Genomic DNA, 17,932 nt, shown 5'->3' with positions numbered 1-17,932 from the left:
ACTTCAATAAAGTACAACCGAACTCAGTTTTGCTCCCACTGCCTTTTTAATGTTTTAAGCTAGCGTAAGTTTTACCATGCCTGCGCCCAATAATGCGGTGCGCCTTATGTATGCGTTAAATACAGAAATAGACCCCGTAACTCAGACTGCACGTTTTAATATGGTGTGCCCTATGGTTGTAAAAATACAGTAATGGACATCTGAAAAGTCATTTACAAAAGCCATTTGTAAAGCTTTAGGATTCCAGCAAACCAGCGCTATTATCCTCACATGGAGAAAACATGGAACAGTGGTGAACCTTCCCAGGAGTGGTCGTCCTACAATTAGACCCCAAAAGACCAGCTATGACTCATCTAGGAGGCCACAAAGGAACTGAGGACAATTTCTGAGGAACTGCAGGCCTCCCTTGCCTCAGTTAAGGTCAGTGTTCATGAGACAACAATAAGGAAGAGACTGGGCAAAAATGGCATCCATGGCAGAGTTCCAAGGCGAAAACCACTGCTGACCAAAAAGGGTCAACCTGAGTACTTACTTATGTTGATTTATTTATTTATTTCCGGAACAGAAGCACACGCAAACTTTGGCGCTGGTTACAGTGACAGGGTTAAAAGAACCTTAATCATAGTAAAAGCGGTTCCTTTCAGTTTAAGTACATACCAAGAGTTGCTCTTATAGGCAAAAGCAAGTGCAAATTCAGTGGTTAGATAATACAGGTTTGATATTGCTGTCTCAGTGGGGTCAATCTCTGTGTCATCCAATAGAGGGCGCTGTGTAGTTTCCAAGTCAGACAAAGCATGGCCTCTAATCAGAATGCAGTCCTCGCTCTGCTAGTGAGTGTTGTGACATTCAGTATGCCTCCAAATAACCTTCCTTGAAAATCCTGAAAAAGCACAAACAAGACATCATGCTCTCTTTCAGTTCCATCCGGCTCTGTCCGCATGATGAACTCCGGCTCGCCTACGCTCGTGGCTGCCAGACAAGGCTTCAAAGCATGTGGCCTGTGAATGAAGAGGAGTTGACAAACACATTTTCTTCACTGTCTAAATTCTAAGTTCTCCTCCTAAACACGTAGACAAACTAGTTGGTACCCCTCCGGTTAAAGTAAGAAAAAAAAAACACAATGGCCACTCAAATAAGTTACAACTCACAATGATAGTAATTAAAATTTACTGAGAAAGAACTGATGGTGTAGTGCACAAGTGTAAAAATCACATTTTATGTGACCCGCTAGAGCAAATTGTGCATCTAAGTCGACTTTATTTTTCTTTAGAAAATCTATTCTAAAATGGCAAATTGTCTCCACTTTTAATAACGTTGAAATACTGCAAGTATTTTATTTGTTACCAACCTTTTTTTTTTTTTAAATGAATTGAACAATAGTTGAAAACGCTAGCTCGTCTTACTTCTGATTTGAAAACTAGCTATCGATCAATTTCTTGTGTTCAGTGTTCCACCTCTATTGCTATTCATTGTTCATCGGACCATTCATCAGGCCAAAATCTCATTGAGACTTACAGAACTGATTGCAGTCATTGCCTCAAAAGGTTGAACAAACTGTAAAGTTAAGAGTACAGTACCACTTTCTGATGTTAATGTGTTAATTTTCAGTGATTTACTTCTTCATTATTACTTTTAAGTGACCATTATGGATCCCTACAATGTTTTCTCATGATGTAAAACTAAATAACATACTGTGGTCTTGTGATAATTTCTAAGCATATTGATGATATGTTTTGGTGTGTGGTATAAATATTTCAATATGAGCAACATCACGTTAGGCTCCCTTCTTTAAAGTTCCAGCAGTCATGCAAACTTAATCATTTTGTCAGATGCTAGTCAATGTGTTGAGGGAGTCTAAGCAAAACCACTTTGAAGAAACCCACACAAAAAGGAGGCAACAGGGAGGCTCTCAAGACACACTTCAGAAGATCAGTCTCGGTTAAGTGGGGACAAGTGAGAAATACTGTGTATTACTGTATGTGAGATAGAAATTCAATTATCCTCAAGTCCACAGTTTCTGCAGCGCTCAGTATGGTGGTGGCACGCGCAGCAAACAATTGCTGTTTCAATTTCCATTTCTCTGCCACAGTGTCATCATGACTGGGAAGAGTGGAAGACTGCTTTGATTTTGATATTTGTGTCAGCGCCGATTAGTTTTCTTTTGCAGTTTGGCTTTATGTATCACACATCAAACATGTGCAGTTGCATGTTTCTTAAGACATTGCACATTATGTGGTGATGATTCTGATTGAGACTGAAATGTATGCTGCAAGGCTGTTCAACTGTGAAAAATATGAAGGATTGCATTTGAGGCCTACAGATTACAGTGCTTGTATTCAATATGCATCTTGGTATCACTTTTGCCAGAGGTGGCAAAAGTGCACACACTGCGCTTAAGTAGGGGTACAGATTCTTTAGTTAAAATCAGAATCAGAATCATCTTTATTTGCCAAGTATGTCCAAAAAACACACAAGGAATTTGTCTCCGGTAGTTGGAGCCGCTCGAGTACAACAACAGACAGTCGATTGACAGACACTTATGAGACATAAAGACATTGACAAAAAACAGTCACTGAGCAATAAGGGGTTAATAGTTATCTGCTAATGCCTGTACTTTTTTTTTGGACAATTGTGCAAAAGATGCAGAGTCCTCTAGCACTTAGAGCAGTTCGAATCACTAATATTGCAATAGTCCGGTGCAATGACCATTGTGCAAAGGGCGCCGAGACTTCAAGGAGTGGATGCGGTTTAAAGTGACGAGTAGCGCGATAATCTGGGACAATGTTGGTTGCGCAAATGTTGCAGATACTCCTCAATCAGTGTGCAAATGGAGCAGATGCTACTCTGGCATGAGTGGCCAGTATTGGTCAACAACAGATATGCAAATAGTGCAGCGTGGCGAGACTACTACAGTGAGTGCACAAGTAATATATAATTGGCCCCACAGAAATGTGACAATGAACTCAAGTCAAAAAATTGCCAGCATGTTTTAATGGAATTGTAGGTTAGGTGTTTAAGAAGTTGATCGCAAGAGGGAAGAAGCTGTTGGAATGTCTGCTAGTTCTAGTTTGCATTGATCGGTAGCGCCTACCTGAGGGAAGGAGCTGGAAGAGCTGGTGACCGGGATGCGGAGGGTATGAGAGGATTTTGCACGCTTTTGTCTTAGTTCTGGCAGCGTGCAAGTCCTCAAGGGTGGGTAGGTGGGTACCGACAATCCTTTCAGCAGTTTTGATTGTCCGTTGCAGTCGGAGTCTGTCCTTTTTTGTAGCAACACCAAACCAGACTGTGATGGAAGAACGCAGGACTGATTAGATGACTGCTGTGTAGAACTGCCTCAGCAGCTCCCGTGGCAGGCCGTGCTTTCTCAGAAGCCGCAGGAAGTGCATCCTCTGCTGGGCCTTTTTGAGAACGGAGTTGATGTTGGTTGCCCACTTCAGGTCCTAGGAGACTGTAAAACAAAACAAATAAAATCAAAACAAAACTGATAAGTAAAAGTAAGGCGGCACGGTGGACGACTGTCTCACAGTTCTGAGGACCCGGGTTCAAATCTGGCCTCACCTGTGTGGAGTTGGCGTGGGTTTTCTCCGGGGACTCCGGTTTCCTCCTACATCCCAAAAACATACATGGTTAAAAGAAGACTCTCAATTGCCCATAGGTGTGAATGTGAACGGTTGTTTGTTTATATGTGCCCTGCAATTGGCTGGTGACCAGTTCAGGGTGTACCCTGCCTCTCGCCCAGAGTTAGCTGGGATAGGCTTCAGCACGCCCGCGACCCTAGTGAGGATAAGCGGTACGGAAAATGAATGAGTGCCAAATTTAGACTAGTCATAAACAGTAGATACAGAATTAAATTATCAAAATGAAATACTACCAATAGTGAGGTTGTGGTTTTTGGGTCAGGTTTACCACACTCGAGTTAAGTACAATTATTCACATTACTCAACATGGTCCTAGTTGCCGGACTTGTATGATTCCCACCCCCACCCCACCATCTCTCCCTCCCCACAACCACTCAGTGTAATGGCACTGAAGGAGCCTGTTTATAACAGCCTGATGCTTTTAGAGACCATTAGGAAAGATATGATGTGGTCTTTGCACCAGGTTGTAAAAAGTGTGAACATGAGACTAATAAAGGTGCAATTACCCCAATTGAGTGTGCATGTGGTGATATTTATTTTGAGTGCTATTGTATATGTGCATCTTCCAGCTGAGGATGTGGACTGCTTGGATGTTTTATGATGATTATAATGGATTGTTGGGCCACACCGGAGGAACAGAGAGGATTTTACCCTGCCAGAGCTGCTACTTAGTGTTCAGTCAAAGGCCAACATACAGTGTCGCCAATCACTCATTGGAACATCTTTGACCTGGTCAATTGGACACTGCACTAAATTGCATTATTGTTTATTAATTTACATCCCAAATAAATAAGACACATGAAGTGGAATCCTTTAGGACTTAAACTGTATTGATTTAAGTTTCAGTCAAAGGACCATAAAGGTGAAATGTGACTTGTGAGAATATTCCTCAAAGGTTAAGTAAAGTGACTTGGGTGCTTTTCCACTTCAAACATGCTGCTGTTGGCTTGGAGATTTTTGAAAGTGCAGGGCATCCACTATTACAGCAACTACAGTCATCATAATGGCACAATGATGAGTTAGATAATGAATCATTTGTTTTAATTTGCTTCTATGTTGGCCGTCAAATACGTTAAACTGACTCGCCTGGTCGTGGCTCAAGGAAGATTGACCACTGTTGATCTATAGAATGGCAGGCACACTCCCTTTTTTATTGATGGACCTCCAAACATGCAATCAAGCATAAGCACAGTATATTGATTAAATTACTTTTATTGGATTTATTTCATACAGAATAAAAACATGTTTCCCCTCAAAGTGTAGTGTATTACATGTAGTGGTGAACACGTCAGCAGTGCGCATGTCCGACTGGCGATGACACATCCACGACGTAAGGTATTTTTATATTTAAAGTGTGCTATCGTTTTGAAATTGGTGTTGCGGGTCTGGGAGGGATGGCCCTCTTCGTCAGGTTGTCTGGCCTAATGGGCCCAACCTGCAGGAGCCATACCTCTTAATCACTCACTTGGCACACACTCGAACCATTCACTGTATATATTTCTCACTAAACACATCTGGGCACATACACACATCAAAGGGGACACTGGTATGGGATCGGGAGGGTGTGGGTGTCTGATCGGGTTTCAGCACGTCTGTGCTGTTTCCCGGCCCGTGCGCCCTGCCACTCCACCCTGCCTGCCCTCCTGGATTTTAAATGCATCACATTTGGTTCGTGGGTGTGGGGGGTTTGGCCAGTTGGGGACCTGGCAGTCATAGTAACAGGGGGGGAGGTGGGTCTCACTTGCATGTTGGTGCTCCTGAGGCCGGGCCCCCCGGGCTAGATGACTGCTTGGTGTTGGGGCTGACCTCTCATGGCCCGTGGCTGCTCCTTGGTCAAAATATTTGATCTTATCTATTCTTATAATACAAAACAAAATAAATTCCTTATTATGACAGTGTGATTGTATAATGTTTTAGCTAAAGCATTCTGATACAAGTAATTTTATATCCAGTTCCACAATTATGTATGAGAAAAGAACCAAAGAACACATTTGCTCCCGTGTACGGAGTGTCCCTGAGCGCACCACACACACTGATGCAGCCTTGACGTGACTGCCTAAGGTAAAAATGAATGGCGGCCACAGTGAATCAGTTGGCAAATACGACGTTTATCCCCAAATATATGAAGGCTCGTATATAGTTTTCAGCTGGGTTTTCGGTCCTTAACCAAACCTGGCACTCTTGAACGAAAATGAACTGATGTTCAAAAACCGTTCACAGATCCCACAATGAGCGCATTCTCACTAACCTCTTCTGGCAGAAATAAGTTCAGTTCATGTTCGCCCAAAATATGAACAAGTTCATGAACTTGACGTCCAACACTGGCGGCGGAAGCGAATTTTGCTATTATAGCAACTCAATCCGATGCAAAGTGGCACATAGCAATGCTTATTTCGGCCACCCATCGTTTTCTGGAATTTAAAAGTCCGGAACTTATATTATTTAATACCACTAATGTTCAGGGTCATCTGCTGTTTACATATTAGCTCCACCCACCAGGAAATAACTTGAGTGAGGATGGAAAAATGTTTGGAAAATCTTTTCCTCTATGTCCTTCAATTCATAGACATTAGTGAAAGATGACATGTCATCACAGGTAGATCTCCTCTGCTGAGTTATTGTGATGTCTGCCACGGACTGTATGCTCAAGACATCTTTGTTTTGTGTCAATTCAAAGTAATAAAACTCAATGATGAAATGCATTAACAACATGTGATGACTAACCATGGTACTTGATATTATTTGAGGCAGCATTTGAAATGAACATTTCCCTTTATCATGGCACTTCCAATGACTCTCACTTTGGACCAATGTGCAAAAATAATGGTTTATCAATAAGTTTATGTTCATTAATCAAAAACAAGCAGTGTGCAAAGTCTCCACCCATGTAAAATGTACTGAATTGATGAGGTGCCTTTAATCTCCTTGGTGAAGTAGCATCCCAGGTCAGCAGTTGCAGATGATCCACCTTCTTATCTGTTAATGGATGAGTCAGATACAATGCAGCCAGTCTTAATGCTGACTTTTAAAGAGACATATCAAATAGGAGTTGATATAAATGCTCCAATCCCCAAGATAATATAAATATTCCTAAATTAAATGTGCCGTGGAAGTCTTTTACTCTTCTGGCTTGTCCTGTTAGGGGTCGCTATAGCGCATCATCCTTTTCCATGTAACCCTATCTTCTGCATCCTGCTCCCTAACACCAACTGCCCCCCCCCCCCCCCCCCCCCCTACAGTACATCTATCAATATTTTCTTAGGTCATCCTCTTAACTCTCTTTGCTGGTTGCACCATCCTTCTCTCCCTCCGATGAGCTCATTTGAAATTTTATCCAACCTGCTCACTCCTAGAGAGAACCTCAACGTCTTCATTTCTGCTACCTCCAGCTCTGCCTCCTGTCGTCTCTTCAGTGCCACTGTCGCCAAGTCGTACATCATGGCTGGCCATGGTGTTATAAACTTTGTCCTTCATCCTAGTTGAGCCACTTCCATCATGTGACATTACACATCTGACACTTTCCTCCACCCGTGCCAAACTGCATGGATCCCTTTCTTCACTTCCTTACCGCAGTTACTGTTGCTCTGAAGTCTGGACCAGGGGTCGGGAACCAATGTCTCACGAGCCACATGTGGCTCTTTTAAAGGACTACCTCTGGCTCGCAGATAAATCTGAGATGACAATGCTTAATGTGGTAAATAATCAATCATTCTGATGATATTTTAAAGTACAAAATTACAGAAATCACTGTAAAAATAACATTCAAAATTCTCAATAACCCACCCTAAGTATTCATTGCATTCTACATCAGCAGGTGCTTTGTGCTCAAATGTGTGGGGAGCAGCTAGATGGAGTGCTGTCTCTGGTCATTCAGGTGGTCAAGTTTATTGTTGCCCGAGGTTTACATGATCGCCAGGTTAAAACACGACTAAATTAAGTTGGGAATAATTATCCCTGTCTGCTTTTGCACAGCAATGTGCATTGGTTGTTAAGAGGTTTAGGTGATCAGCCTTTTCGGTGCTTGCCTGAGCAAAATCTGGACTTTTCTTGAAAATGAAAGACGTCAAGCATCCTGAGCTAGCTAATACTTACTGAAGTTTTATAATATTGTGGGCATGAGTGAACATCTGAACCAGCTCAATGTGAAAATATAAGGCATTGGAAATACAGTCTTATCCCTTCAACAATCAGTGTTTGCATTTGAAAACAAGATGGAACTACATGGAAATACATTTTAAACTATATGGCTTTCATGGCTCTCTTAGGCAAAAAGGTTCCGGACCCCTGCTCTAGACTGTTGCCCATAAGCATTTAAATTCCTCCACCCTCGCTATCTCTTCTCCCTGCAACCACACTCTTCCCCCTCCAACTGTCTCATTCACGCACATATATTCTGTCTGCTATTATCGTAAGTCTTCTTTCCAGTGCATGCCTCCACCGTTCTTAATGTTCCTCCACCTGCTCAGTGTTTTCACTGTTGGTCTCAATGTTACATGTGCAGTGGAGTCATTTCCCAGAATTACGTGGTGGTGTTTGGAATGTCTCAGAATTCTCAAGTTAATCATGAGATATTAGATATTTTGTGGTGTTGTATTGCGAGCAATTTAGCCAAATCACTAAATATTAATGAGGGTGTATTCAATAGTCTAACTAAATGACAAAAGCTTTGAAAACCCATTAATTTGGTTTTTTTTGAAGGGAACTGAAGTAATCAATGTCATTGTCATCAGTAATGAGCTGCTAATTAAAGACTCACATGGGACTGGAGGGTCCAAGGTCCATCAGACAGATGGGAGTCAAATAAAGAAGCCATTAGGTGATATGACCAATTTTAAATGGAACACAGTGTTATGGCACTTTCAAGTAATGAACTAATTGATGGCTTTATTTATCAACAAGAAAAAATAAACTAATACAAATAAGACATTTTCTCACTGACTACGTAGCTCAGGGGTGTCAAACTCAAATTTAGAGGTGGCCAAAATTTAAAAATTGGGACAAAGTCGTGGGCCAAACACAATATTTATTGAAAATTGGCTGCAATTGTGCATGTTTTCCCTTCGTTCCAGATATGTGATGTTAAACCTTATCATATGAAAACGAACGTAACTGAATCTGGAATAAGCAAACTTTAATATGATAAACACATGGGAAATCAAATGTGCAATAACAGACATAAGTGGTATTTGTTTCTTATGTAAATAGATACAATCTGTAGATCTGAAATCTAATATCTGTCATGAACAGATAATCTGCCTCCCAACTATCTTGAAAGCTCCTGTTTTCCACCTTTCATTTGGCCATTTTTTGGAAGGGGAGGTATACAGCATATTTGCCTGAGGAGACTGGTAGCATGGTTGCTAATGACTGCAACAGAAAAGGCGTTGGCGCTTGCCAGTCTAATCTGATGCACCAACACACGACCAAAGCATTCAGGGATTTGTAGTATTAGCGGCACATGCGCTACATACTAGAGGGCCAGCTCCAATACACATTTGATATGGTCTTGCGGGCCAAATGTAATATATAATGTAATATATATATACAAAACATTCTCAGACATTAATCATTATCTATTTATATATTTCAATTACTGTAATGAAAATGCAAGGTGCGCACACTGCCCCTTCTCGTGATACTGTCGATTTTTTTTTTTCATCTTACAGCAGACCTCTAAGCCATCCGACGTCTCTTTGTGAGCTCTGAAACTACGAGGCTTCCCTCTTTCTTGTCGCCAAGCAGGAAAACTGTAAAAACGCAGTCGGCTGTCGATTCTTTTTCCCTTTGCCATCATGTGACGAAGTGCTCCACCAGGTAACACAGCAACGTCTCACCATACTTACAGTAAGTTCAAATGAAAAATGTGACGTTAACAGCAAGGGAGAAAGCCTTGATTTCTAAACAAGAGACCCGTAACCAAAGAAATGGCGATTATGCCCATGATGCAACCTGGCGTGACAACATGTTTCCAAGCCCTAGTCTCCAAAGTCTGTAAGAGGGCAAAAGCTGCACAGTTGCACACTTACCTGGTTACACAGATTCTTTCGTTCACACAATAGATGGAGAAACCCTAAAATGTGGCTGTTCCCTGTCAAATCTGAGGCCTCTCTTTGCATTTGCATAAAACGGAGCCTGAAAGATGCGTATGAAACTTCCTGCACAAAGTATGTGACCTATCAAAAGAAACTTCAGGGAAAAAACAATGCATCTGTACGGAAACTCTGACCCATTCATACGCACATTTTGGTGACAAGGGAATTTAGTGATGAAGTTGGCGAGGTGGTGAATTGAGGTGGTTGGGCTGCTACAGCCCTTCCTACGAGCGGTCACCAGCGGGTAACTCCTCACCACCTACCACTGCCAACTCTAGAGGAAGAGGATACATTAGACCGCTTCTTTTATTTTAGCATTCCTTTTTCACACATTGTATTTTCCATCCATCCATTTTCTTTACCTCTTATCCTAGCTAGGGTCACGGGCTGCTGGAGCCTATCCCAGCTATCTTCGGGCGAGAGGCGGGGTACAACCTGAACTGGTCGCCAGCCAATCGCAGTACCAGTTCTATTTTGTTTGCAATAAAAGATTGCTCAAGGCTTTTCCGGGTTCATCTATATGACTTCTCAGCCATGTCAATGTCTCCCTCCATTTGCATTCCCAGTGATGGACAATATTTGTGTGTCCCTCTGTGCGAGCTCAGGTGGGCACATGTCCCCACTAGGAGCAGCAACACTCTACTAGATGGGCCGCAGTTTTTATGGGAGGGGATCGTCAACTTTCAAATTGGACCACTTTTTTATTTCTCCTTCTGTCCTCGCTTTTTTTTGTACCCAAAAACTATGAACACAAAACTAAACAAGTCATGTTTTCTGATGGTTCGCACACGGAGTTCACTCTGCCATATTTAGAACAGGCCAGTCCTTACATGCATTTGATAAGAAGTTCATTGTGGGTTTTATTTTAAGTCTGACCAGGTATACTCAACAGTTCTAACAAACAATTCCATCCAAGTGTGCTCATCATATATAAAACAATAATTTATTTCTGTCATTTTACAGGATGTCAAATTTAGCGGCTATCTAAGAATTTATTAAGTTGTTATTGACTTCAGTACATGAAGGCCTAAGAAAGCAAAAGTGACTATAAAGTGTGTTTAAACACAAACGCAGTCAATAATAAATGAAATGCTTTTTTCTAAACATAGGCACACAAACATTATGATGGTCTCTACATTATGTAACAGATGGTATGTCGCTGATGGAAATAACTTTGGGAAATCGGCACCATTATTGGGAAATTACATTTAAATCTTTTAGTTTCTGCAAACATTTTTATTTACAAAATACCTTTTAAAAAGGACTATGTTTTATACATTGCAAGAAAAACAGAGTAAAAGCAGAGTATGCAAAGCAGTAGAATACTGATAAAAGCTATACAGTATAGTAAGAACATAATTATGTAAAATAGTGTAAATGCTGGCTGTTTATATATGGCACATTTCATACTTCCAATAAAAAAAGTATGCTTCCAAGATTATTCAAAAGAGAAAGCAAATAAGTAAAAAAAAAAAAAAAAAAAAAGTATTAATTTGGCAAAGGTTTCCTACAGTCCAGCCCACAACCAAATCTAGTTAAATCAAGTCAAGTCATTGAACCCATGCCGTGGAAACACTGCATAAAAGTCTTATTTCCTATTTACAACAATTTGCCACATTGAACGAAGCAGAAATCTCTACCCCAACTGGTAGTGTCCTATTTACAGTTCACCAACCTCCAATCCGTCCTCTCTGAGAGCAGAACTTAGACTGTAGTCACAGACAAGAGTGAGGTATAAACTTTAGTGCCATCTGGTGACTTGGTACCATGGGTCAGCAGTTCCTGAATGGTCATCCAGTTGTCAAATATTTTCTTATTTCTCTTTTTCATCATCTTTTTGTTGCTGAGTTCAATGATGTTGGGTTCCTTTTTGTCCTCAAGGCTGACTTGCTCCTTCAGACAATCGGCTCGGCTTTGCTTCATGAACTCGCGACGTTGCCGCTGCTCCTTGGAACGGACAGCGTGCTGCTTCCTCTCTTCCTTGCTCCAGTAGCGGCCCATCTTCAGCTCGCTAATGGCATCGTCGTCTGTGGTCATACCGCTGCGCTCCTCGTGTATGCGCAGGGCGCGCTCCCTCAGCAGCTTGTCCCGAATGGGCCGCTTGGTAATATAGCGGGTACCATCGCTGCGGATCTTAACTTTCCACTCCATCTTCTGGCCCAAGTCACTGGAAGCGATCGGGTCCCGACACATACTGACCAGGCTCATCTGACTTTGGGCATACTCTACGGCGGATTTCTGCTGGATTAGCTGCATGTAGCTCTGGTAGTGCTGGGCGTGGGCGGGGATGTGTGCATGCTTATAAGGTGAACGTGGCTGAGCAAAGTTCCTCCCAGGTTTGCTGGACTCTCCTAGTTTCCTCTCCTTGCTTTCTAACTGCAGGGAATCGGGGTCCTTTGTAAGGGCTTTACTCCTGCTGGGGCCACAAACGTCTTGGAGAGGGGACAGGAGAGATTTGAGCTCCCTGCCATTTGCGCTAGATGGCCCAGCTTGGTTCTCAGCCCCACGACGCAAAGAGTTGTCTGGAGACAGCTCCAGTGTAAGAGGAGTGCTACGGCAGCTCTCGCCAGTATTGTAGGCACTGGAGCTGTCTTTGTCAGATTTCTCCGGCATCTCTGTAATGTCTGATAGCTCATGGCGGCGTGCGTCTATGGTAGTATTGTAGTTGCGGAAGCCACTGTTGTGGAGCATCCAGGATTCACGACACTGCTCCCTAAGCTGCTGCATCTTGTGGGCACGGACGATATTAAGGCACTCTAGCTCGATGTTATGCAGCTCCTCATTGAGCAGCTCCAGCTCTTTGTCCACAACCTCCTGGTCTTGGCCTTCTGCCCTGCCACCTTGGGGATACAAGCCGTGAATTCCTCCATTCCTCATTTGGCACTTGAGCTCCAGGAGTTCTTTGAAGCGCTCACATTCATCCGCGGGGATACCAAGAAAGTCGGCGTCGGCAAAGTCTGCAGAGATCAATGACTCGCCGCTGAAAGGCAGGTCGGTACTTCCGAGGGTGTCCTGGCTGAAGGTCAGTTTTCTGTAGCTGCTCAGTGTGTTGGATGCCGTTGTATGGTCGTCAGCGATGTTCTCCTGTTCTGAACTCTCATCATTCCGTGTGCTCTCGTCAGTACGACCAACTCCGCTGTCCTTTTCGTGGTGATTGGAGAATAGTGTGGCCGTGTCAGTGGTGCCCCCATCTTCCTCATGCTTCTTCTGCACAAAAACACAGACCACACATGAGGCTCAAGAGTACTTTGGCACTGTAAAAATTAGCGCCTGACCGATATGCATTATTTGAGGCCGATGTCGATTCCGATATTTGGCAGAATCAAATTCCAATCACTGATTAATCGGCCTACTAATAAAACAACATATATAACGAATAACTTATTCTTTGCCCCCTTAACGCTTACAACAGGCACAAACAACATTTGACTGTTTTACAATACTTTGTCCTTTAGTATTGGTTTTACTCCACAACAGAGAGAAAAATAAAACATTTTTTGCCAATTTTGTTATGTTTGCTTAGATGTTATTATGTTCGTCTTATGTTGTAATGTGTTAATGTGTAAAAAAAAAAAAAAAAAAAAAAAAAAAAAGAGCAAAATTTGGCCCATTTCCGCCGATTTGAAATGGCATAATATCGGTCGGGCCTTAGTACACATATTTACGATTGTATTAGTTGGGACAATTGTAGAATTGAAACATCTTGTTGCATGACAGTCAGAACTCATGATTTAAAAATGTTGATGACTGCACTTCATCAGTTTGTTTCTGTTTTAAGATAAGTTCAACTGCCCTTTACACAATCAGCGATTGACTGGTCCAGGGTGTATCCCACTCTTCTAGATTCCCACTTACATCCTAGTACACAAGTGGATTTTTCAGATTAATTATTTACTATTTATTAGTGTATTTATTTTTCCGTGTTCTTTTTATTTTATTTGTGCCCCGTAGAGCTTTTTGGGCATCAAGAGTTGTAGAAAAACATCCTCTCAAATACAATAAAAAAAATTAATTTGGAATGAATTAAAATTAGTTTCATTCATCCCTAAAAAAAAAATTATCATCATTTGTCAAAATCTAAAGGTGTTTTTGGCACACGATGAGATGTAATATTAATGTAATAAAAGTCATTAAACTGTCCTGTTTTTTTTTTTGCTTGTCACACAGGTATGCAGGCAGGCAGAAAGACAGACACACACAGTCCACCCAAAACATGTTACAATTATAAAAGTCTATAGACTAATAATAATATTAATAATAACGGACAAAAGATTATCACACTGTCTGCTGAATAAAAAGGCAGTTGATTGAACAGCTGCACTTTCAACATACAGTATGTACTAATGCTGAGTAGTAGATCTTTGTGTCTTCACACTGAGGCATGTGTGTGTCTGGAAAGTACCTGCTGTAGCATGCTTGCAGTGAACTGCATGGCCTGATGGTGCTGCTGCTCCAGCATATCCATGTGGAGGTCATCGAGGAAGTCATTCCTGTCGTCATCCATCCAGCCCTCGTCCAGCTGAGTCACAGTAGGGAGAAGGTATGCTTTACTTTACTAAATATTTAATGGAAGCACAACTTTGTGATTCGGTTTAGAAAGTGACTAAATCATCATCCAACAAAAAAAGTTACTTAATGTTTGGGGAGTTTGCATGTGTAATGATCCTTATTACCTGGATGTGTGGTCTGGCAACCAATAGAGAGATGTTCTGGTTCCCTTCACTGGTCAGCAGCACAACAGCAGCTTCACGGTTTTGGATCTCGATGCCATTGATCTTTGGGCACGTGGAGGAAATTTTCATTTAAAACCATCTGCTCAGTACAGATACCGAACATATATGTATAAGCCTAGAATATGAGCTCTCACCTGGACGATTTTGTCACCTTCTCTAATTCTGCCATCTTTAGCGGCAATGCTGTTTGGATCAATCTAAAGAGAGAGTAAAACAATAAGGAACAAGCCATGTAATCCTTTCCACTTGCCTGTCTGTCTTTATGTATGGAATGAATATTTGTTACATTGACAAAGAAAATATTTATTTCACTTTCTCAAACAAAGTCTACTACTAATAATAATAATAATTAAAAAAACAAAAACATACCGCCTCCAGACCTCCGAACCACCCATTCTCTATACCTGTGGTTCTCAAACTGGGGTTCGTGGACTGAGGGTCCACAAAATAATTTGTAATACATTATTATGTTGTATAATTGAAAAAAAAATAAAATAAAATTTGGTGGATGATTGAAAAAGTGCCTATTCTACATATGGGGCCAGCGTGCCAACAAAACAAACATAAAAACCAATTACTTCTCCCTACCTTACCTTTGGGCCAATTAAAAACTCTGTTATTGACTGTGACAGATTATCACGTAAATCTGACATCACTGCAATGCCTACTTTTGGAGAAAAAAAGCCATATTTTAGAGAATATCGGCGTAGTTTTACAGAAACAAGGTGTCTTAAAAAAAGGATAATATTACAAGAATAAAGTTGTATTTTATAAGATTCACTTATTAATGTATTACTTCCTTCATTCATTAAACTTTGACTTCAGTATTTAATAATATTGAATATTAAAAATGTATCTTGGAAAAATAGAATTTCAGTCTTGTAAAATCTTGACTTTTGATCCTGACAAAGTAAATTTTGTTTTCCTTGTAACGAACTTTTCTTGGTGTTGTTCATAACATTACAACTTTTTTCTCTAAAAAAATATGAATTTGCGATTGTAAACTGATTACCCCCGCCCCCCAGTAAGATAACGTTCATGTATTGTGTGGCAGATGTACTAACCACACTACGCCATGTTGGAACCACATTTGAAAATGTTTTAAATGAACAAGTAATTCAGCAAAATAAATGCTGTATATCCTGGAGAGCAGATGAAAACATAAAAATAAGATAAAAAGGAAATAATCCAAGTATACCTCACTAATGTAAATCCCAGCTTCATCCTCATCATCAGTCCTGTAACAGATCGTCAGGCCGAGCTTGTCTTGGATTTTGGCTCTGTATAGATCAACCTCCTGTTGAGATACATTTAGTACACGTTTGTGTCAAATATCCGCATAAAGACAAATTTTTTTTTTGTGTGTGTGCGAAGACATGAGAATAAAAGTGTTGCATTTGTTTTCATGCAGTTCAGGAATGGTGCTAGAATCTGAAATTAGATTACTGAGGGAGAATGACATTTCAATCACGAATGAATCGTGCAGCTTGATGCTGGGCAGCTATTGCCTTTCAAAGAGGCCTTGACAGAATGAGCAACGATGCAGTGAACAGCAGGCAGACGGAGCCCCACTTCCACTTGTCAACTCTTGTAATCTCACAGTTTCAGTAAGCGATAGCAGCTGTGTTATCTGGAGCATAACACACATCTGGGAGGGTTCAATCCCCAAAAATCGGTTCAAAATAAAAGATGGCCTCTCTTCAAGAAACAGCTTTGGAAAATGTTTACATTTTATTTATTTTGCATCAACAAAAGCAAAATTGGCAAAACAAGAACAGATATTTTCAGCAAGAACTGAGTGACAAGTCAAGTTTATTTGGATTGCCCTGAATCACAGACGAGTCTCAAAGGGCTTAGTAGGCCCACAGTTAACAAAGACCTGATTGAGTACCTAAGACGTGTGTCCCAAGACTTTTGGGTAGGTCTGGCAAAACACGCTCCTCACGGTCTCATACAGCATGAACCCGTCCCCCTTCTTTCCCTAAAAAAGCCCCAACAACTTAAGTTTAGGACTAGATTTAGTTTTGATTGTGTCAAAGATTGCCAAAGTCAAATGCTGTTACTATTTGGCGCAGCATAGTTTGGGGGACTTTGGGGCTTTCTGTTTCATGTCTATTGTAATAAATAATGTCAGTTGGGTTATTTACACTTAGTTTCTATGTACATTGTTTATATGCACAATATTTAATCGTATTATAACAATATATACTCCATTATAGGAACGTATGATCTATTTTTGTTTGGTTGTGGTGGGTCGACATTTCTAATTTGACCCTTGAGCTGACGTTTTGAAAACCCTGGTTATGCATATTGAGGGCAAAATAAATAAATGTACGTTTTGTTCAAGCTGAATCTTATAATTAATATAAGTACTGTATGTTCATTGTTGATCTTACCATTATTTGAGGTATTTTCATATCTTGGATCTGTGCTCCTTATATTATGATTCCTAAATGTACAATCCACATACGTTACAGTGTCAAAACAGCTCTTGGATTAGACAACTCAAAAAAAAGCTGCTCATTTTTTTCCACTTGCTGGACTGTACATTTGTATACATATTACAAATCACAAACTTGGCCAGGACTTTTACGAAATTGGAAACACGAAAATGGATAACCTCCAGACACTCAGTGACATACTAAATTATGGGCTTGATCCTGAAATACTGTAACTAAAGCAGCACTACATTTTTGTTGGTGGCCTATTTTTAATGGAGTCTTTTAAACAAAAGATGCTACAGGGTCAGTCAGCGTCAGTGCAGCTGCATCATATCTGCTTTTGGCTGACCCACTCTTCACCTTCCTGCTCTTGCCTGCTTTTTATTTTTTATTTTTTTGAAGCTAGGTGACTGGTGTGTGGGGGGGATCGGGGTGGATAGAGGTCACAGATGAACCACAAAGAAGCCACGGGAGTCTCTGACCATGCAGCTACATTATGGGCTCATCTTGGCATTGTTAACGGGCAACTACAAATCCATCATGACTGATCTATTAGCTGCTCTATCTAATTATCTGAAATCCACTCATCTCTATGGCACAGGGAGGACTTATTAGGCATTATCACGAGTGAGTAATGATTCCTGTCTGGCCTACACATCAGTGTCTGTACGTGGCGGAGACAGATAGTCAATATAAACTAGGATATATTATATTGTGGTCACTCGATTGGCCACTGACTGGAGACACACAGGCGAGGTCAAGTCTGCTTATGGAACAATAACACGTTTGTTGATAGTATGTACAGTTAAGCTCAACATTCTTCAGAACAAAGCCTGATTTTGGGTCGAATTTGTGATAATTTACACAAGATATTGACAGCAGACTAAGAAGTTGTGTGGTACTCTAGGGGTTGTGCAGAATAGTCAACTTTGGGACTCGGCAATGATGTTTAGAGCGTGATGTCGAAAAGTAGCCAATGATGTGTTTTGGCTTGACGAGGAGGCAGTGCGCTTGCAGCAACAGATGAC

General features: G+C 41.1%; 1 protein-coding gene and 1 long non-coding RNA gene across 3 annotated transcripts in view; one reads left to right on the top strand and one right to left on the bottom strand.

Annotated features, from left to right (window-relative positions):
• Positions 1–17,932, top strand: part of LOC133484243 (uncharacterized) — a 31,470-nt gene continuing 13,538 nt past the window's right edge. The window contains exons 1-3 of the long non-coding RNA XR_009790328.1: positions 1–420; positions 9,305–9,452; positions 13,898–14,270. This is a non-coding gene — a long non-coding RNA (uncharacterized LOC133484243). The remainder of the gene's footprint in view (positions 421–9,304; positions 9,453–13,897; positions 14,271–17,932) is intronic.
• pdzrn3b (PDZ domain containing RING finger 3b) overlaps positions 8,749–17,932 on the bottom strand; it is a 115,209-nt gene continuing 106,025 nt past the window's right edge. For both annotated transcript variants that reach the window (XM_061786528.1, XM_061786529.1), the window contains 5 exons: positions 15,662–15,760; positions 14,598–14,660; positions 14,404–14,505; positions 14,133–14,249; positions 8,749–12,937 (listed from right to left, as the gene is read on the bottom strand). In XM_061786528.1, coding sequence (XP_061642512.1) covers positions 11,435–12,937; positions 14,133–14,249; positions 14,404–14,505; positions 14,598–14,660; positions 15,662–15,760 — 1,884 coding nt within the window. In that variant the 3' untranslated portion in view covers positions 8,749–11,434. The remainder of the gene's footprint in view (positions 12,938–14,132; positions 14,250–14,403; positions 14,506–14,597; positions 14,661–15,661; positions 15,761–17,932) is intronic.

The sequence above is a fragment of the Phyllopteryx taeniolatus genome, chromosome 9 (assembly GCF_024500385.1).
Source record: "Phyllopteryx taeniolatus isolate TA_2022b chromosome 9, UOR_Ptae_1.2, whole genome shotgun sequence".
Classification (NCBI taxonomy): Eukaryota; Metazoa; Chordata; class Actinopteri; order Syngnathiformes; family Syngnathidae; genus Phyllopteryx; species Phyllopteryx taeniolatus.
This window is presented reverse-complemented; position numbering and strand designations above follow the sequence as displayed.